The sequence below is a fragment of the Petromyzon marinus genome, chromosome 36, assembly GCF_048934315.1.
Source record: "Petromyzon marinus isolate PM22_M1 ecotype Great Lakes invasive population chromosome 36, UKy_Petmar_22M1.pri1.0, whole genome shotgun sequence".
Classification (NCBI taxonomy): Eukaryota; Metazoa; Chordata; class Hyperoartia; order Petromyzontiformes; family Petromyzontidae; genus Petromyzon; species Petromyzon marinus.
The window spans coordinates 1,604,480-1,626,840 of record NC_133702.1 but is presented as its reverse complement, the minus strand read 5'-3'; the positions used below and the strand labels follow the sequence as shown (position 1 = coordinate 1,626,840).

Sequence of the window (22,361 nt, the reverse complement as noted above, 5' to 3'; positions counted from 1 at the left end):
GTTTCTCATCCGTGACCTGGTGAGACTTTGCACAGCTCAATAAATTCGCTGCTTCTGAAGGACGTCTCTCTTCGACGCGTCGCGGGGCTTTCGCGGCCGATATTGCGATTCGTAATTTACTTTTTGGACTTGGATTGCGCGAGTAAAGTGTGTGTTGTGAACGCTCCTCCACCTGACACTGCCGATTAGTAACGTCACGTGAACAAACGTGACAATTAATGCCTGTTTCAGCACTCCGCGCCAGTGAGCTGAAGAGGAATCCACGCACATGTAACAATTGTTTGAGGACATTACGCTGCTAGTTACAATCAGGCTCATCAGGCAGGTGCCTTAGAAGTGCAATCATATAGCGAAGAATTACATTGATCAAGAAATACGTCCCCGACTTAATCAACAACGTATACGCGAAGCGACGCGTAATGCACGGGATGCTGATTCCATAATCGCCAGCACGGTTTGGCCTCTCAGTCGACGGAAAGCATCGTTCTTAAGTTTACGCAATTTGAACGAGGCCCATTGTAGTGAAGACACGTGTGGAGTATACGTATGGAGTATACGTGTGGTGTGTACGTGTGGAGTATACGTATGGTGTGTACGTGTGGAGTGTACGTGTGGAGTATACGTGTGGTGTGTACGTGTGGTGTGTACGTGTGGAGTATACGTGTGGTGTGTATGTGTAGAGTGCACGTGTGGTGTGTACGTGTGGTGTGTACGTGTGGTGTGTACGTGTAGAGTGTACGTGTGGTGTGTACGTGTGGTGTGTACGTGTGGTGTGTGTGTGGAGTGTACGTGTGGAGTATACGTGTGGTGTGTACGTGTGGTGTGTACGTGTAGAGTGTACGTGTGGAGTATACGTGTGGTGTGTACGTGTGGTGTGTACGTGTGGTGTGTACGTGTAGAGTGTACGTGTGGAGTATATGTGTGGTGTGTACGTGTGGTGTGTACGTGTGGTGTCTACGTGAGGAGTATACGTGCGGTGTGTACGTGTAGAGTGTACGTGTGGTGTGTACGTGTGGTGTGTACGTGTGGGGTGTACGTGTGGTGTGTACGTGTGGAGTGTACGTGTGGAGTGTACGTGTGGTGTGTGTGTGTAGAGTGTACGTGTGGTGTGTACGTGTGGTGTGTACGTGTGGTGTGTACGTGTGGAGTGTACGTGTGGTGTGTACGTGTAGAGTGTACGTGTGGTGTGTACGTGTGGAGTGTACGTGTGGTGTGTACGTGTGGAGTGTAGGTGTGGAGTATACGTGTAGAGTGTACGTGTGGTGTGTACGTGTAGAGTGTACGTGTGGTGTGTACGTGTGGAGTGTACGTATGGTGTGTACGTGTGGTGTGTGTGTGGAGTGTACGTGTGGTGTGTACGTGTAGAGTGTACGTGTGGAGTATACGTGTGGTGTGTACGTGTGGTGTGTACGTGTGGTGTGTACGTGTAGAGTGTACGTGTGGAGTATATGTGTGGTGTGTACGTGTGGTGTGTACGTGTGGTGTCTACGTGAGGAGTATACGTGCGGTGTGTACGTGTAGAGTGTACGTGTGGTGTGTACGTGTGGTGTGTACGTGTGGGGTGTACGTGTGGTGTGTACGTGTGGAGTGTACGTGTGGAGTGTACGTGTGGTGTGTGTGTGTAGAGTGTACGTGTGGTGTGTACGTGTGGTGTGTACGTGTGGTGTGTACGTGTGGAGTGTACGTGTGGTGTGTACGTGTAGAGTGTACGTGTGGTGTGTACGTGTGGAGTGTACGTGTGGTGTGTACGTGTGGAGTGTAGGTGTGGAGTATACGTGTAGAGTGTACGTGTGGTGTGTACGTGTAGAGTGTACGTGTGGTGTGTACGTGTGGAGTGTACGTATGGTGTGTACGTGTAGAGTGTACGTGTGGAGTATACGTGTGGAGTGTACGTGTGGAGTGTACGTGTGGAGTGTACGTGTGGTGTGTGTGTGGAGTGTACGTGTGGTGTGTACGTGTGGAGTGTACGTGTGGTGTGTACGTGTGGAGTGTACGTGTGGAGTGTACGTATGGTGTGTACGTGACCGACCGTATTGGGTTTTTTTTGTTTATTTTCACGGTTGTTGAGCACAGCCTCAAAGACAGCGGAGTTACAATAACTTGGGAAAATCTACGATGGGAAGAGGGGATTCCAAAGTGGAGCAGAAGCGCTGTGTCCGGCAGAGTGGTGAGTGGGTGGGTGAGTGTGTTGTTGTGAGTGGGTGAGTGAGTGGTTGAGTGTGTTGTTGTGAGTGGGTGAGTGAGTGGGTGAGTGTGTTGTTGTGAGTGGGTGAGTGAGTGGGTGAGTGTGTTGTTGTGAGTGGGTGAGTGAGTGGGTGTGTGTGTTGTTGTGAGTGGGTGAGTGAGTGGTTGAGTGTGTTGTTGTGAGTGGGTGAGTGAGTGGGTGAGTGTGTTGTTGTGAGTGGGTGAGTGAGTGGTTGAGTGTGTTGTGAGTGGGTGAGTGAGTGGGTGAGTGTGTTGTTGTAAGTGGGTGAGTGAGTGGGTGAGTGTGTTGTTGTGAGTGGGTGAGTGAGTGGGTGAGTGTGTTGTTGTGAGTGGGTGAGTGAGTGGGTGTGTGTGTTGTTGTGAGTGGGTGAGTGAGTGGGTGTGTGTGTTGTTGTGAGTGGGTGAGTGTGTTGTTGTGAGTGGGTGAGTGTGTTGTTGTGAGTGGGTGAGTGAGTGGTTGAGTGTGTTGTTGTGAGTGGGTGAGTGAGTGGGTGAGTGTGTTGTTGTGAGTGGGTGAGTGAGTGGGTGAGTGTGTTGTTGTGAGTGGGTGAGTGAGTGGGTGAGTGTGTTGTTGTGAGTGGGTGAGTGAGTGGGTGAGTGTGTTGTTGTGAGTGGGTGAGTGAGTGGGTGTGTGTGTTGTTGTGAGTGGGTGAGTGAGTGGTTGAGTGTGTTGTTGTGAGTGGGTGAGTGAGTGGGTGAGTGTGTTGTTGTAAGTGGGTGAGTGAGTGGGTGAGTGTGTTGTTGTGAGTGGGTGAGTGAGTGGGTGTGGTGGTGGTGGTGGGTGGGTGAGTGTGTGGTGTGTGGTGAGTTGGTGTGGGGGTGAGTGAGGGGGTGTGTGTGTTGTTGTGAGTGGGTGAGTGAGTGGGTGAGTGTGTTGTTGTGAGTGGGTGAGTGAGTGGGTGTGTGTGTGTTGTGAGTGGGTGAGTGGGTGGGTGTGTGTGTTGTTGTGAGTGGGTGAGTGAGTGGGTGTGTGTGTTGTTGTGAGTGGGTGAGTGAGTGGGTGAGTGTGTTGTTGTGAGTGGGTGAGTGAGTGGTTGAGTGTGTTGTTGTGAGTGGGTGAGTGAGTGGGTGAGTGTGTTGTTGTGAGTGGGTGAGTGAGTGGGTGTGTGTGTTGTTGTGAGTGGGTGAGTGAGTGGGTGAGTGTGTTGTGAGTGGGTGAGTGTGTTGTTGTGAGTGTGGGAGTGAGTGGTTGAGTGTGTTGTGAGTGGGTGAGTGCATGTGTTGTTGTGAGTGGGTGAGTGAGTGGGTGAGTGTGTTATTGTGAGTGGGTGAGTGAGTGAGTGGGTGAGTGTGTTGTTGTGAGTGGGTGAGTGAGTGGTTGAGTGTGTTGTGAGTGGGTGAGTGCATGTGTTGTTGTGAGTGGGTGAGTGAGTGGGTGAGTGTGTTGTTGTGAGTGGGTGAGTGAGTGGGTGAGTGTGTTGTTGTGAGTGGGTGAGTGAGTGAGTGGGTGAGTATGTTGTTGTGAGTGGGTGAGTGAGTGGTTGAGTGTGTTGTTGTGAGTGGGTGAGTGTGTTGTTGTGAGTGGGTGAGTGTGTTGTTGTGAGTGGGTGAGTGTGTTGTTGTGAGTGGCAGTGCGGATGAGCCTAAAGAGTCGCTTTGGTAGACTGAGCCCTCAACATGGCGGAGGAATCATCGAGCAAATTCTATGGGCAAAGCAATCGTCGCAGTCGCTTCACCGTCAATGGGCCGCATCAAATGTTCCTCCAGCTGTCCCGGTGCTGCACCCCCTATGCATGCATGCTGAACTTCATTCGCACCTCACGTAGACAACCTAGCCAAGCCTCCTGGATACGCTTCATGTCCGCATCGTCGGGTGCGACGATGATCCGTGAGCAGCGTCGAGTCGAGTCCCCTTGAGCGGGGGAGCCCACGTGCACTCGGGTTTTGTTCTGGATCTATTTTCGACGCTGAACCGCGCGCGGGGGCGACGCGAGCCGGAACACGTTCGGTCGAAGTTGAGCCGCGCGCCCGAACAGGGCCCAGACGGCGGTGTCGGGCGAGGAGGTCCTCTCCGGTGGGGGAGACCGGCGCGGGACGACGTGACGACGATTCGGTCCCGGTGACGTTCGTGCCGGAGTGGGACCGCCGGATCGCGAGGGTGACGGGCGCGCCGTTGGCAGCGCGTCCGGAGCGTCTCGAGGCCCCTCGGGCGTGGGACGCTGGCGGTGCCCAGGTCCTCGGGGCGACGGAGCACATCCTGGCGGGGGGATGCGAGAGTCGGAGATGCGTAGCTCCGTCTCCATGCCGACGCTGCCCTGTCGCCAGATGTTGTTGATGTTGTTGATGTTCAGTGAAAGAAAAAAAAAAACGATAGACATTGCGTCTCGTTTCGCACGCAGGCACCTCAACAACGAGCACGCTCTGGACGATCGGAGCACGGCCCAGTGCCGGGTGCAGATGCAAGTGGTGCAGCAGTTGGAGATACAGGTGAGATTCCACGTCAGCGTTTGCGTTGCGGTGAGGGCCAGGGGCAGGTGGACGCAGAGGCAGATGAGCGCACGGGAGTGTGGGGCTGTGGCCCGTTGCCTGTCCCTCCTTGCAAACACAATCCTCGTGTTGCGGCTGCCTAGACCACTCTGCAGCAATGTTGGTCTCTCGCTCTCTCTCTCTCTACAAAGTGTGCTTATTGGAAAAACAAATCCTTCGTTAAAAATAAATCCTAATCATGACAGTGATATTATTAATCGTAGCATTAAAGTGACAGATACGTTTAAAATATTCAAGAGCGATCATTCTCCTTCACGTGTTTTGGAATCTGAACAAACCTGTTTAAAAAAACCGAAAAATTGGCAAATTTTTGCACACGTGTTGTTCCTCTTTCCATAATGATTTGCTGACAAGGTCAGCAGGTTTTCTTATTCATAATACTGTGCATACAAGTCAGTCCAACAAAAGCCATCCATTAAACAACAAAAAAAACTTCATAACTGTAAAAAAAGGGGGGCAGTGTTTGACTGACGCGTAATGAACAACAAAATCGGTCACCGACGCTGTCGTCATTTTAAAACGCCGTGCTATACAACCTGCGCCGATGCTCGTTGAGACATCGAACTTCTGCGCGATGTTGTGCGCGTCCGTTACGTATACGGTCGACACTTAATTTGCCACGCGTGGACCTCTTCACGTCGCGTTGCAGGAGACGGTCCTCTCTGTGCCCGTCACGACGGCTGTGCATTACATTTAAGTGTCCGAGGCAATGGCGGGCAAATCAAATGTGAAAGCGACGCGCTATATATTTTGTTTCCCAAAAATAATTCAGCGGAATTTCGCCGTAAGCCCTGGAATATTTCAAGACTGACATTTTGCCGGGGACAGTTAATATTGCGGGCATAATCTAATAAAGGCACTCCCCAGGAATGACATGGCATGCTAAGCAAAAGCATATGATACACTTTAGCTCCCTGAAATATGCAATATATGCAGGGCATTTATAACTCGGAAATATTTCACATCGAAAAAATTGTGATGGCCTGGTGGCAGCAGTTAAAGGAACAACTTTGAATAAAAGGGACAAAAAATCCTTGTTCCTTTGGAGTGCTCACGGAAACAAATCCTTTACGCCATCCCCAGGGCTCGAGTCTGGTCCCTAAGAGCTTCGCTATTGGTAACTTGTGCGCATTTTTTTTCCTTCATATTTAACATTTTGCTGACCTAAAAAAAAATGCGACCAGAAAAATAATGCGGCGCAATTTGTATCTGTAACCTTTGCTAAAACACACAGCAGCCTTTGTCAGGTTGATGCAAGCCTGCCTTTCTTGAAGAAAGGCGCTATGAATAAGCAATAGCTTTCTGTAAGTAACTGTTTGTTAAAATATTTATCGGATCTGCCTTACTGGGGTTTAAAATTTCATGACGAGATGATGTTATTTGGAGCCGTACGCTATTTAGGAAAGGGGGCCTTTCAGTTTGATTTGCGTGCGCGGTGGCTGATGGCTGACGGCTATGTTGTGCGATGGCCCCCCGCAGCTGGAGAAGGAGCGGGAGAGGCTGCAGGCTATGATGGCCCACCTCCACATGCGCCCCTCAGAACCCAGGACTCCCCTGCAGCCTGTGAGTAGCACGTCGGTCAGAGGCGAGCGCTTCTCTTGAGCCAGGCGGGCGCACTCACGCGTCGACAGACAGCCGGCCAATTAAAAATCGTGGGGCGGTCACGATCGTCGTCGTCATAACCCCCCCCCCCCGATTAGGATGGTTGGCTTCGTACGGTGCGAAAGAGGTTCAACGTACATCATCACCGTCGTGGTGGCTGTCGTAATCATCATCATCATCATCGCCGTCAATCCTCATTGTCAGTTGTACTGCTGCTTATCGTCTTGGTCATTGTGATGTCATGGAGCGGTATGGAGATCAGTGTCATGGTCATGATCGGCGCTGTCGAGTATTACGGTGGGTGTCGTCATTGTGATGTGATGAAGTCATCACTAGATTAGTGTAATCAATCGCATCATCGTTGTGAAGTATTGTGGAAATGATCATAATTAATCCATGTGAGCATCAACATAAAGCCTTGTGATCGTCATAATTACAAACAAGATGTTCATTATTACCATCGTGATTGTCAAATTGCTAATCGTTATTCATCATCAACAGCATGTTGGTCATCAGCAAGCCATGAGATCATAGTCACCAATTACTAAAATCGTTCCTACCCAATTGTGATTGTTACCATTATTGTACTCATGGCTTTACTGCTCAATTAAATAACCGTGCATAGTAGAATAGTCTAAGACATTATACCGATGTGTTGTTTTAAGTCAATTTAACATCGTAATTATTTCATGAGTGAATAAATTCATGGCAAATGTAACTCAACGTGATGCTGGGTAATCAAAGGATTTTGTTGCATTCTTAGAAATTGGTTAACTCTGGACATTCTCATACAACACAAATAAATTATAACAATCTACATTGACCAACTCACGTCTTGGTCCCATAACGTTCCAACAGGCCTCCTGGATACAACGTACACCACATTTGTCAAAGGGAATTCATTTCTACAGGAAGAAAAACCTAACACACTAACCCTCATTCGACAACTCATAGAAACTGATGTAATCAGCATATATACACATGGGGCATTATATGCCCAACATTTTTAACATATTCTTATAATTTGCACGTGTGTGTTTAGATATGTGCATCTGTCCCCACACAATCACACACATACATCACAATCAACGTGAAACTCTTGAACAACACACGTATAGTACAGACACCTATATTAGGTGTGAATGGACATGTGTGTGCATATTTTCACAAAAATAATTCAATTTCCACCGAAACACCGCTGGGGAGTCTTTATACTTCACCGATATTATTATTGTTGTTGTGTAGCCTTTAATAGAATCGTGGAGTAGTTCAAAACGTTTGTTTTGTGGCTTCTCTACATTGGAGATGGCTTCAGAAACCACGAAACACGACGCCGGTGCTTGCGACGTGAAGTGGCGTTACAGAATTGTAATAATTCACTCCAGTGGGTGGCTGTGCGTGGCTCGGGGAGTCGTGCGACACTGGACCAATACAAACGGGGATGGTTCCTTTGAGTCTTGGCAGCCGTCCGTGATTAAAATCCGCGACTTCTAGTGGAGCGGGTTGATGGTGTAAGCCCGGTCAATGATGATTGCGCAAAACATCATCTTAAAAAAAGAACTCGTATTAAATTTGGTTTATCACTTACCTTGGCAAAAATGCAATATTTGAGGATTAGAATGATCAATTTCACTACCATGCAGTGGCCTGCCCTTGTTAAATATGGCATTCATATAAACAACACAGACAAGTGTTACATTATTCCACAAGTCGAAATTTACTTGAAATTACAAGTGAAACCTGACTTAAGAAGGAAACTTAATCATTAACGTCGACGTCACAGGGGACAGCACTTTGTGTAATTTTCAAAATAAAAAGGTCCACAGCTGTCGTGGAATCGTAACCGTCAATGGAGTGCCAACCCGTTTAATGCTGAAGGTTCTGACCACGAGGCTACAAACAGCAGACCCCTAGAAAAGCCATTCGCGCACTCCTTGCATTTATTTTACAGTTTGTTGGGCCGAGTGCTGTAAGCGAGCACCTATGAAGGCCGTCACGGCACACGAGGGGGTGGGTGGCCAGCACCGCACCTGGCAGCCTTTGTCTCCCTAGCGGTGATGTTTACACACCGCACCAGATATTCATTTGAGGCTGAGTTAACCTATGACAAGCACAGGACCGGTTCAGAATATCATCATTGGTGTTGGCCGCGAGCCGGAATTGAACTCGGGTCACCGGGTTCGTAGCGCAGCGCGCTCACCGCTGCACCATCACTCACCCGAATAACGACACGCACACACACACAAACAACCCCTTCAGCAGTTCAACATGATTCAGACTGTCTTCATTCTAATTTGTGGGCTGCAGCTTATTCTCTTCACTGAACTAATGGGCAGTGCGTTGATTTAATTTAACCGATGACCGTTCTTAGTGGCGATTTAATGGATATTTTTTAAAGGCTCCCTCCAAGAAAGTGCATTATGTTATCCATCGTAAACACTTTCCATGCCCATAAATGTTATATATTTGATGTTAATGTCTTGTATCATTGAAAGGAATAATTTATTACAGTGGGAAAAATGCAGATTTCCAACAGAAGTATTTATCACTATAAACATCACTTTAAATCATAGTCGAATAAACAGTGCAGTGTTGTCTTGTTTGTGTGTGCCTGTATGGGAGTGTGTGTGTGTGTATGTGGGGAGCGGTAGTGTAACAGTTAGCACGCTGCGCTACGAACCCGGCGACCCGAGTTTGATGCCCACGTATGGACAACCCCAGTGACAATTATCTTAACCGGTCCTGGGCCTCCCCTAGGTCGACTAAGCTTCAAATGAATACTTGGTGCAGTGTGTAACAATTAAAGGCAGCAATCAAACGAGGCGCCCTGCCGGCCTTAATAGGTGCTCGCTAACAGCACTTGCCGCAACAGTCTGTTGGAGGCTTATGGGGGTTCTGTGTGGAGTGATGGTGCATTGGTCTGTGGAATGTCCTACAATGCAAGTATCTTGGGTTCCATTCCTGACGAAGGATAATATCAGTGGCGTGGTGATATCTGAATCTGTCCTGGGCATTTCGAAAGTTGAGTTCGCTACAAAATTGATACCTGGTGCAATGTGTAAACAACAGCACGCGAGAGACAAAGGTGGTCATGGTACTGGCCTCATGCTGGCCTTATTTAAGTCTTACTAACACTACTTTCACTTGTGGTCTATAAGGCCAAATGGTATATGTGTCTGTGTGCGGTGTATTTTTTTGACTCAAAATACGAGTATCCGAAAGGATCTTCACGAAGGATGTTTGGCCATTTCTCATGTTTGAGTATTTTTGCTTGCTATGGGATGGATATGAAGTTCCGAGGGAAACCTCAGATACGTGAAGGAACAACACTTAATCTTCACACAGATAGCTTCAGCAACCTACTTCACGTTTTGTCCTCCTATATGAACGACCCTGGTATCTCATGAAGATGATGATGGAATTTCCCAGTGATCCACCATCCTTGCCTGCAAATCACTGGTTTACAGACGTGCATCATCACCACTCCTGGCCACCAGCCCTTACGATACTGAGAGAGTCTTAATTGGAAAGCAGAACTTTGCGTGTTTTTTTATGGATGCATACCTATGTACACTCCCCAAATTAATTACAATTCAGCAAGGGGCATTTCTCTGAGTGTCTGCCACCGTGCTGTTTATCTAATGCCACTACCGGTGTAACTGTTTCCACAAGACACTCTCATGGTGCAATGTGTAAACAGTAGCCACGAGCCACTCTTCTCCCTGTTTCTCTGCTACTGCTACTATATATTTTGTTCCACGTTATTTTCCTCTTCGGGGCGAGTGTAATTGTAATTTGTTATTCCTGCTTGTCCACAACTGCCAACACGGTGTCGCATATTCGTCATGATCTAGGTGATGAAATTGGCATATTTATTTTTCTTCTCAGCCTCGGTTGTTTTTTTTTGTTACACGGCGATTTACCGCGTGCACGTAACTACGTCCTCCAGCTGTCGTGTTTGCTTGTTTAAAAAAAAAAGCACACACAACGCACGTGTCACGCGTGCGATGACTCCGCCGCCGCCGAGATTGAATGTGACACTGAACTAAAGTGGCAATAGATTGTGTCTGCCATCGCTCGCACATGTCATCTGTCTGTCTTCACAAGCCTCGGTGGCAATCAGAGCTCTGTTGACTTGTTTGTGTCGCGGAGAAAGTGGGAAGCTCCACAGATCTAAACCCTTACCAGAGATGGAATTTGGCTTCATATTTTGTTTCAGAAGTCGCAGCGAGTGTCGTGTTGTTTTTATACACGTCTTTTTCCATTCGAACCGAGAGCAGTTGGCTTTCCACGCCGCCATCCAAAGCACACACACACACACAAACTCGCACCACCTACAATAAGAGTAAAATAGTCCTTTTGTGTACTCATACAGAAAAGCCTCGGCGAATCTCAAGGCTGTTTTTCAAGAGGGCTACACATTTCAACGTGCGGCCAATTATTTGCGTGCAGCTTTGAGATAAAGTTTACCGTATTCTCCGGATTATTGGTACTCGAGAGAGTAAAGACAAAATTACCGTAATCTCAGGGTTATTGGTACTCGTGAAAGTAAAGACACGCACCACAGACTCGTCTCGTGTGTCACTAACGTTATACCGAACGTATAAGATGCACCCACACTGTATTTGTATTATACGAGAATGAAATAAAAAAAATCTTCGAAAAGTCTCTACCCATATATGGATAGTGAACACAAACCTATGTGAGGCACGTTACTCAAGTTAGATCTGTAAATGACAAGAAAACCCCATCTTAACCGTGCGTATTAGGACCCTATTATCAGTCGGTCACGTTGGCTCGACCTATCTGTTTATGGTGACACGAGACGAGAGAACCAACAATGAACTTCTATACTCTTTGGTTCTTTGGGTAAAGTCACGTAGGTATAAAATAAAATAAATCATGACGTTTCGATCGCAACACAAGCGGTCGTCCTCAGGCGGAAAAAATATAATCCAGCAGTGGAACTGCTTGTGTTGCGATCGAAACGTCGAGATTTATTTTAGTTTATACCTACGTGACTTTACCGAAAGAACCAAAGAGTATGGATTCCTGCAGTCACGAAAGCTTCAAATCAATGAACTTCTACTTTGAAAACTCATTTCTTGAGAATTGCTTTTTGTGTTTAGTTTGATGTCCGTCCCCCACACCTCCGATTAATACGGTTGGCTACGTAGGGTGCGAAAGAAGTTCGACATACATACATACATGCTTCTTCAGGCAACGCCGATGGGGTTTTGTTGTTTGCGAAATGCACATAGGCCATGTGATGTTTACACGATCATGCGTGTTGTTTAAAAGCCGTTTGGTCGTAGCAGCAGAGCGCGCCACGTATGGCAAGTGCCGTTCGTGGGCACGTGCCAGGCTCGCAGTCGAATTAAAGCAGGGCGGGTGAAGTGGCGGCGTTGTTGTTCAAGTCGAGAGTTCAAGTCGAAATCTGCGATGGAATCTCGAGCGAGATGAAGGCACTGAGTCTGCCGCCCAGATTGGTGGCAGGGATCGTGCTGCGTGTGGCGCTTGGGAGCAGCCTGCTGGGCGTGAGACACATGTGAAGAGGTGGGTTCAGTTGAAAGGCAGAGAAACATGCGGCGTCGAAGATGATGATGATGGTGGTGGTGGTGATGAGCTCCAACTTACTTTGCGATGGGATTTACAGAACTTGATTTCTGTAATTTACAGAACTTGAGTTCTGTACAGAACTTAAGTTCTGTAAATCCCTAACCCATTTGCAGATACAATAAGGTAGTATTTTGCGAGACGGTGTTTTTACAGATAAAAAAAACCGATGCTATTTGGAAAGATGTTAATTTTAAAGATGGTACTTTGAAAGACGGTGCATGTTCTAGTTGGTGCCGCGGTGGCAATGCTGAACCAAAAGTATGGAGAAGCGACAGTGGCAATGCTGCATGGCACACTGTGGACAATGAAACTACAGTGGCATAAAACATGAAGATGGTGCCCTATGTATAACCAATACGACGTGCAATTGACATTAGAGAAGTGGTTAGCCATTGTGAAACCATCGCTGTTAACTATACCGCCAAAGCTGTATGGATAATCGCCAAATTTGGCAGTTGCCAATGCAGAATCGTCTTGTACGGTGATGTATGTCTTCATGTGAGAACTGGGTAACCACAATAAATACCGTACGTTGTTCAATCAAGGAACTCATTGAAATATTAGGAATTTAATCGCTTTCTCTCTGCTCATCCGTGTTACTGCCGGCCGCCATTTTAAAATAATGCCTCGTGCTGCCCTCTGCGTGAGTCGGGCAGAACACGGAAATAGCAGAATGTGTCCATTTTAGAATAGGTCAAGATATTTGCATAATTAGTGTACATTTTACAAAGCATACATTTTTGTGGTGTGGGTATATTTTTTTTGTTGGGTAGATAAAGGCGCTGCCCTGTAGTGGCTCGCTCACGCCGCTGCTGGTGGAAGTGTAATTTGAAGTAAACTTGCCCAGAGTTTCAACGGCCCATTCAAGAGACGGGATTCGTCGACCTCTGGATAATTGCAAGTCCAAATGTGCTAATGACCATTACGCCACGGCAGCTTCCCAAACATTTTTGGGGAGCCCTCAAATATTACAAGGCACCCGCAATGGATTTCTTATTTGTCTGTTTTTTCAATCGAATAATTTTCCCACTAACAGCTTCTATCGCAGAACGCGACGAAGGTGATTGTCGTGCAGAATGGTAATTTGGTCATCTTCATTTATTGTTTAACAATGACGAATAGAGGCTGTCGTAACTTTTAAGAGAAAGTGAGAATCCCTCAACCATTGCGGCAGGGAAGTTCTAAGTGATTTGTTGGAATTGGTGACAAATCACCACTCCCAACCCTCCCACAGCCGCCCTCTCAAAGCGCTCACACTCGCATACACACAAAGACAAAGATCCCCCGTGTAGCCTTTAACAGACCGGTGGGGAAAGTGCCGTTAACGAGCACCTTTGAATGCTGGCACGGCACACGAGGGCGTGGGTGGCCAGCACCGCGCCCGGCCGCCTTTGTCCTCCCAGTGCTGATGTGTACATACCACAACAGGTACTCATTTAAGGTTGAGTTGGTACGCGTATACACACACACACGTGCATGCAGGTGAGCACGCACAGATGCGCATTCCCACCACAGAGTCCTCATGCTTTCCCTCTGCTGTGCTGGGCGCTGAGTTGAATGCACTTTTGTATTTCCACCTTCATCAACCAGAGAATTGATGTGGAGGCAGGGCTGGGGTTTCATCATATGCTGTGTGTGTGTGCGCGCGTGTCTTTGTCTTTGGAGCGGTGGCACAGTGGTTAGCACAGTGCGCTATGCACACGGCCACCTGCGTTCGAGTCCAGTGCACGACTAACAACAGCAAATATTTGAACCAGCCCTGGGCCTCCCGTAGGCGCGATTGTCTAAACATCGCCACGAGGGAGAGAAAGGCGGCCTGGCGTGGTGCTGGCCACCCACACGAGGGAGTGCTCGCTAACAGCACCTTGCTCCAACAGACTTTTGAAGAGCTATACGGGGGGTCTTTGTCTATGAGCAGCACCTATGAGGGCGGTGCGGTACTCATTTGAGGCCGAGTCGACCCAGGGGAGGCCAAGGTCCACTTCATATATTCGTTGGCCATGAGCAGAAATGGAACTTGGGTTGCAGGCTCTGTAACGCACTGTGCTGCCCACTACACTACCACTCCAATGGGTGAACTGACACACGCACGCTTACACATGAACAAGTGAAACTAAATTGCATCACAGGTTACGTGTTTGTTTATTTGATGTCTTAATTTATCTTCCATCAAATGACCAATGATGTTAATGTGCACAGGTGTAAGTAACAATACAATTCGACACGAGTGATGATTATTAGATATTGCTGTGAGTGGCGAGAATGCACAACTAAACTCGTCCATGCCTGGCAGTGTGGTGTGGTGTTTTTATCACACGGTCATTATATAGTGAACGCACTGTTATGAAACAGCAGCCGATTAAACAAAAACACTTCTAATGGCACGACAGAGTAAATTATAAAACATTCTGGAACTGTTTGGGTAAGAATCTTCAGGTTAAAGACTGCTAAGAAATATTCCCTTATAATTGTGTTTATCGCAGCTGTTCTAACACACAAGACTCCCAGCAACAAGGTAATTAAGTGCTTGTAACAGGAGTGGGTACAGCAAGTAGTTTTCCCTTTTATCTGTGCGCCGTTGAAGTGTCATATTGGTAGAATTCATGAACAGGGGCCTTGGTTTCAAGAAAGGCGCCTTTAAATGAATACAGTTTGATTAATTGACTTGTGTGCGTCACAAGTATACCCTCAATTTTCTCAAAAATGCAACAACAAAAACCATAAATAAATGCATTTTGAATGCATTCCAAGCAGGACTCTAAAAATTTAGTATTGAGGCTCATTTAAAAAAAATTATGGACTCTTGAATATAATCCGTCCATGTGGCTCTGTGGCATTTCACAATTAAAATATCAATTACAGTCGGAGGTTGACTGAGGCCATCATGCCCTCAGGTGCCAATAAAATAAGTGCCGTCCTACCTTGTAGGGAATCAAACAGCTGGCCGTGCTATCGAGACATCCGCTCCTGCCAAAGGAATGTGGAATGTCCGCCACTGTGCTACGAACCACCCAAGTTGGCTTCAGCGTACAGGGACACTTTTATTATTATAGTCTCTCAAAAATGCCAGCCTCGAGTAATTACAGAACAACTAAAATGCCTTCAGCATGTAATGGCCATTTTGTTCAATTGTAAATTAAAGAGGTGCTGCCATTTATGTATTTCCTAAACCGCCTTTAGAAGCGCCCCTACCCAGACAAACGGCCACTACCCCCCCCCTGCCTTTCGCCAGGACTGTAATCTGATTACAGAAAGCAGTTTTGAAATGACTTTTTTAGTGGGCAATATAGGGCAGAAAAATTCGAACATAATTGATGCTATACTCCTGATTTATGTCCTCATATTCAAAGGCTCTAAGCTGAGACAGCCTTGCATTTGATGAATATTAATAGTGGGAATTTATTACCAAGGTGAAATGAGCTCTGAAGATCCATCAATGTACCCTTAGCACTATCACTATATGAACACATGGCATGGCTGCAACCCGAGTTATATTATGCCATTAACTGGAGGCACAGTACTTCATTAAACCTTACCTTGTGGCCATGCCACGGCTGGATAAGAATCATTATTAAATCTACAGATTTAGAATAATGGTGTTCTTCGCTCAAAACCGGCTGCATGGAATTTACCAAAGGAAAGGGCCCCCGCTCGAAAAAAGTGAAAACACGCTCACTTTTCACAAGTTTGATCTCCGTGGTTTCGGAAAAGTAAAACAACAAAAAAAGTAGTTACTTTTCATCATTTAAAGCATTTCACGTTTTGATGGCGTGAACAGCGAATAAAAGAGCCTTTCATTCTTTATTTAAATACACTTTATGGGTACACCTTTTTTTCCCGGGGTGGGTGAGGAGAGACAGAATGAAATCTGAATAACGGTAATGGCGAGGTTCAGCCCCGAGCGAGCTGGAAGCTTTCCGCCGCTAATTACGAGAACGTGGCCCCACCTCGACTCGCGGGCGGGCGATTTCCTCCAACTGGAACCGTGTCAATGGGCGATTCCAACCTCCGCCTGAGGTAACGTCTGCATTTGACGTGGGTGGGTGGGGGGGGGGTGAGGAGGGACGACGTTACGGGGACCAGCCCTCTCGCAGGGACGACGGAGAGCAGGGGACCGTGCTGAAACTCCCCTGGGTGATTGTGGATAACCGTAAACTATAACAAAAAACTATAAACAGTTTTTTTTATTTACCAGGTAAGGCCCACTGAGCTGTGTAGCTATTTTTCAGAAGTGACCTGGCCACAAATGATAGCTCAACGAAGTGGCTTATCACGTGAGCATTTCCAGCAGCCGAATATTCAAAACGCGTGATGTTGATTCTAAATGTGGAGGGAAAATCCAGAGGACCCAGAGAAATATCTATGCGAACACGGGGAGAGAAACACGCAGACTCCAAATATACGTGGAGTCGGGAGCGAACCCACGCTCTCCTGTATACCAGGCGATGTCATTAACATTTCCTAGCCACCGTGACGCCCATGTCTGGAGTGATAGTCCCAGCCCAACCCGTGTCTCCGTGTGCCCCATTAAAGGGTTGCGATTGCTGGATTCGTGCTGTGGTTGTCGCCGGTGTTTAAAGTCACGATCGCCGTCGTTATCACCGCCGTCGTCACTGTCGTCTCTTGCCGCATTCTTTGTTGTTGCAAAGGAAATATTTCGTTCTGCTTTTTCAACAATCAGTCGCTTTAAATTATTGGTTGAAATGTTTAAAAAAAATAGGATGGATAAAAATCCTATCCGCCTATCATCATCATGAAAACATTTTTATAAGCTAGATTGAAGAATTAATTTCTTTAGGACTGCTTTTTGCGTTTAGTTTATTGTCCTTCCACGCACCTCCGATTAGCACAGTTGGCTACGTACGGTGTGCGAAATGAATTCAACGTGCATACATTAAGCATTGCAATTGCCAGCATCGTCATCGTGAATCATCGCCATCGTATTCATCCATCAGGCAATGCCGGTCGCTGTGCTGCGCAGAACAAAGCCCGCTCGAGAACTCGAGCAAATATCACAGCCGCACTTTTTTTGTTTTGAGTCCACAATTATCTCGCTGCGCTGCATCTCTCGCTGTTTCAGACCCAGACCCCCCTCCCCCGCATCCAAATAAATACAAAAAAAATGCCAGTTAATTTATTTATATTTTGTCAGCTGAACGATCCTTATCTAATGTCTGCTGAGAGGTCGGACAATAATACCTCGATGGATTTTTGGCGCTGATAATTTGATAACGACGCACGCGGCTCCCGCATGATGACCGCCACGGTGGCTGCATGCCGGGCCCAGAGGGTGCGCATTTGGGATCCGGGAGCCAAGGGGGGTAATGGAGTGCGCGAAGGGGAGGTGGCGGGGGGAGGTGTTGGGAGGAGAGTGGGGTTACGCCACCGAGAGTTGGGGGGGGGGCACGGTGAGTGGGGGGCACGGAGAGGGGAGGAAGCTGGATGGTGTCGAACGGTTCAAACCCATTTTCACACTCGGAGCATTCATAGCTCGCTGCCGCTTCTCGGCAAAATTAACAGCGCAGGTTACTGACGTGAGACAGTATAATAGCAATACGCTCGGCATGCGCCTAACTGGAAATTAAGCCTGGCAGCATGGGTCAGCTAGCTCCATGTCGTTCTGTCTGTCTGCCTTTTTTTCTCTCTCTCTCTCTCCCTTCTCTCTCTCTCTCGCTCGCACACATTTTCTCTCCCTCCCTCTTTTCTCCGAGCCTCTCTTTTCCTCCACAGCTGCATTCTGTCATGATTTTATAATTAATGCAATTCCTCGGCGAGTGTGCGCGTGTTATTATCCATCATTTGAAATTAATGACGGGGTAAAGGTCGCCGTCAAATTTTTCCAGTCGGCTGAAGCCTCGCAGCTGCAAAGACGTTCCTTATCGTGCAAAAATGCGGCCAGATTTGCCATCGTGTTTCTGTTTAACGCAGCTCTCAAAATGGTTTTAATTTTCCAACGTGTGTGTACGGTTATATTCGGCGTCGCGCGGACTGCACAGCGATGATGAGACTCGCCATCGTGCATTTAACTCCCATTCACCCCCCATCACAACCGTGACGGGTAGCTCCTGGTGGGGTAAAGTGTGGGTGAGTCCTGTGTCTATTACCCTGTCTGGTTTGTGTCAAGGGTACGCTAAATGCCCCCCCCCCCCTTGAAAGAGAGAGGGCCCTCTAGGGTCCTAATGGTCTGGGATGCTGTGTGCCAGATTGACCTTAGCATTTAAATCTCTGTACGAACGAAGACAATGATCACCCATATAGCTTCAACAGACTGTTGGGGCAAGTGCTGTTAGCAAGCACCTATAAAGGCCGGCACAGCACACGAGTGGGTAGGTGGCCAGTACCATGCCCGGCCGCCTTTGTATTCCGAATGGTGATGTTTACACACCACACCAGGTACTCATTTGAGGCTGAGTTTTACCGAGGGGAGGCCCAGGACCGGTTCAGATAATCGCTGTTATTGTTGTTGACCGTGAGCGGGAATCGAACCCGGATCACTGGGTTGGTTGCGCAGTGCGCTCACCGCTGCACTACTGCTAACTGCTGCAACACATACGAACAACACAAATGTATACCAGCAATAATCCATGCGTTAAAGCGTAGGGAAAAGGTCAGTTACAATAAAAAGCAATTAATTACCCAATAATAAATGGTAATCTGCTTATTTATTTAAACTTGCCAAGCCTTAATCTTAGTTGTAATTTTTTAAGTAACCGTTTAAGTTGCATTCTCAAATAATAATTTCAATTTCTCAAAGGTCTGAGTCAGTAAACCGAATTAATTGTTCCGTAACCTTTTGATGGCCAGGCCCCGGGTTGCAATGAGAGTAGTTTGTCAATGTTTGCTCATTTCCATTGGAGTGAGAGTTTGACAACACATGGTAAAGAACCCATGTAGACATGCTCTGTGCTGTGATTAAATCATTCGGTATAATCAGGACATAGGAGGGATCGGGTTTGCTACCAAACGGCTGCACATCTCAGCCGGCAGTAGAAATTCCACATTGCTATGACAGGGTTGAGTCGTCCTATTATGGGTGTAACGATGCACCTCCAGTTGTTGAGCTCACAGCTACACGCATCAAATTATTTTCATCTTTTCTCTACATTTTAATTTATTTTGGTTGCATGCACGTTATCCCCTGCTGCCGGCAGAGGCCACTACGTACACCGCATTGTTTTTCAAACGAGCTGAATATTCAATTCCTAAAGAAGCTCCCAGCCAGCACGCGGTGCGAAACGTCGGACACCGTGCCTTAGTACACGACACGGTGACACATGGCAGAGAGCCACGCGGACCCTACCGCAAAAACCTACGCGGTCCTAGAATCCATCCCCGGCGAGCTCTTCTGCACGTTTGTTGAACTTCTTTCGCGCCGTATGTAGCCGACCGCGCGAATCGGAAGTGCTGCTAGAGGGTGTATTTGGCCTGTTCGTCGACGATGATGCTGGCCAGACTTCTTGGAAGAGGTAGCAACACCGACACATTGCCTCCACTGCACATGACCTGTCGACTGTGATGGAACCCCTTTATTCTGCTGGGCGTCACGCAGGCCGGGCGATATAATAAACTTGTCCAACCATTCCGGTTGCCACCCCGGGAGATGGAAATGAACCGACAGCCTCTGGATAAACAGTCCACGGAGGCCAAACCTTACACCACGGTGGCATGTGCGCGAGACCGCTATGACCTCAGAAATTACCGAAGATTCGCCAATGTGCTTTCGTGGACACACAGAGGCGGACCGCCGGGAAGTCTGTGCATCAATTACATTCGCCGCGTCGAGCCCGAGAAGAATTAACGGGAGGACAAAATAATGCACCTCGTGAAAGAACAAACATGTTTCATCTTCTTTGGTTCTTTCGGTAAAGTCACGTAGAATGAGAATAAAATAATACATTGATAAAATAAAATAACACAATTTATTATTTTATTCTCATTCTACGTGACTTTACCGAAAGAACCAAAGAAGATTAATCATTGCAGTCACGAAAGCTTTAAATCGAAAAACAAACATGTTTGTTCGTGGCGTAACCGACGGCAAAGATTACAACAAAGCCCTCTGCGCTCCCCGGCGTCTGCTCGCGCACGACGACGCATCGGAGCCCCCGGCTCGACGCTGCTGCGCCGACTGTTGCCCCCCACCCCACCTTGACGCGGTACGGCAGGGGCCACGGACTGCAGAGGAGTGCGGTAATTCAATCCCACGACTCGCGAGTTTCAGAAGGCACCCGTTCTGCAGGAGTTGCGGGGGGGGGGTGGGCTTCTCGTACTCCAATGGGCAGCCAAAGCCGCGCGGCAATTCCGACATTAATTTTTTTGTCAAATTAACCCCCCCCCCCCCCCCCCGCCGATACCTGTGGCGTGAGTTCAAATTTCCCGTTTCGTCAAACCCACGCACGGAAGCGGAATGCCTCTTCAGACAATTTTCGGTGAATTGATTACGCCCTCGTGTTTAAGTGCTCGCGATCGCATTTGTTATATTTATTTTCTCGCTCGCAAAGTCCGGCCTCTTGCGACGGACGGCGTCGTAGCCCGCGCGGGCTACGGAGGGAAGCGTCTCCGTGAAACCAATGAGCAAACGGGCCCTCATTTCACGCCTTTATGAAGACGACTGTAGGGTGAAACAGTTAAATAATGCATGTCGCATGCCCAAGCCCGCGCTGGGATGCAATCTCTTTGCGAGGCGCAAGTGATCATTAGATTTCCGCCGAGCATCGCTCGTCTAATCAAATGCCTACCTGTGACAGCCCCTTGTTGAAATTAGCCCTGAGAGCCCGCTGGCTAAGAACCTGTTAGCAACACCAGCGCTGAGTGGTGTCTCCAAAGTCACTCTGGCAACCGTACACATTCTCTATTTATCTTCGTCTAAAACTTGGTTCCCAGGATTTTGGTCGCCGGCCACGCTTAATTTCTTCGCACGCTTGCACGCATGTGCCAATGGGTGATACATTTTTTTTGTATGTTTATCCTACTACGTGTGTGTATTGTATCGTAATCGTGCAGTTACTCGATTGGCCGCTTGCCTATCGACAAACTTTCGTGCCGGGAGATCGAGCCAGCGACCTCCGGATTGCAAGTCCAGTGCGCTGACCCTGCAATGCATATAAATACATTTTTTTAAAATGGTTCGGTGCCCTTGACGTGATTTTTTGTTGAGCTTTCTGAGATCGTTGCGGGTAATAGGTAATGTGCTACGTTCCCAATTGTTTACATATGTACACACACACATACACGTACATCTGTCTCCAGCACATATATAGACAATATACATGGACCTCCATTTAGCCGACACAGCATGGCACCAAGTGCTTTTAGCACTAAGCACCTATTATGTACACATTCACATATGCACTCGCATGCATGGATGCATACACTCACATGCATACACTCAATACACACTCAAACACACTCACATTCAAAAACAACGATCCCCTGTATAGCCTTTAACAGGCTGTTAGGACAAGTGCTGTTAGCGAGTACCTATGAAGGCCGGCACGGGCATACTCGGGGGTGGGTGGCCAGCACCACGCCTGGGCGCCTTTGTCTCCCCAGTGTCGACGTCGACCTAGGGGAGGCCCCAGGGCCAGTTCAAATATTTGCCACTGTTATCGATCGTTAATGGATATCGAACTCGGCTCGCCGGGTCCATAACCACTGCACTACTGCTCATTCACAGACTCGCTCAATATATGCACTGTTACACCTTCACTCACCCCCAGAATCGATCTGTGAGAGTCCCCTGACAAGTTCAGATACCACGTGGCACGAATGCTTTTCACGACTGGGAATAGAACCTGGCCACATGCATTTAGCAATTGACTTCATACATCCTTCCTACATCTGGCCCTCTCCAAAAAAACTTTAAAGGTACATTGTGTACGCATCCAATCAGCCACACGGCCTTCTGTGATTTTTTTTTCTGAAGCATTAATTTAGTACTTACAAGCATACTCTGGACCAGTTTAGACATTTAGTGTCTCATCAGCAGAGTCAAGCCTGCCTTGTAAAACAGTGCTGTTTAATCATCACCTCCTAGACTGGCATAGCATATGAAGAGTGCCCTTCCACCTTTGTCTGCCCGGGGATGATGTTCACATACTGCACCACAAGTTATGGGTGAGTCGACTTTAAGAGCCCAGGATCGGTTCACACACCAGGATAGGTTCTGTGATCATCTTTCGATTAATTCAAATAATCTAGATTAAACAAATATTTTACCAGGTAAGGTCCACTCAGCTATATCGCTCTTTTTCAGAAGCAACCAGACCACAAACGAAGGCTCAACGAATTGGCTTATCACGTGGAAATTTCTAGCAACCAAATTTTCTTAACGCATGTTTCTAAATTTGGAGGGAAAAACTGGAGGATCCGGAGAAAAAATCCACACGACCACGAGGAGAATATGCAAACTCCAAATATACAGGCGTCGGGATCTAATCCAAGACCTC

At 47.5% G+C, this 22,361-nt stretch overlaps 1 protein-coding gene across 15 annotated transcripts in view; it reads left to right on the top strand.

Moving 5' to 3' along the window:
* LOC116949418 (forkhead box protein P1-like) overlaps positions 1 to 22,361 on the top strand; it is a 432,818-nt gene that overhangs the window by 346,943 nt on the left and 63,514 nt on the right. For all 15 annotated transcript variants that reach the window (XM_076072004.1, XM_076072003.1, XM_076072007.1 and 12 more), the window contains 2 exons: positions 4,545 to 4,632; positions 6,172 to 6,255. In XM_076072004.1, coding sequence (XP_075928119.1) covers positions 4,545 to 4,632; positions 6,172 to 6,255 — 172 coding nt within the window. The remainder of the gene's footprint in view (positions 1 to 4,544; positions 4,633 to 6,171; positions 6,256 to 22,361) is intronic.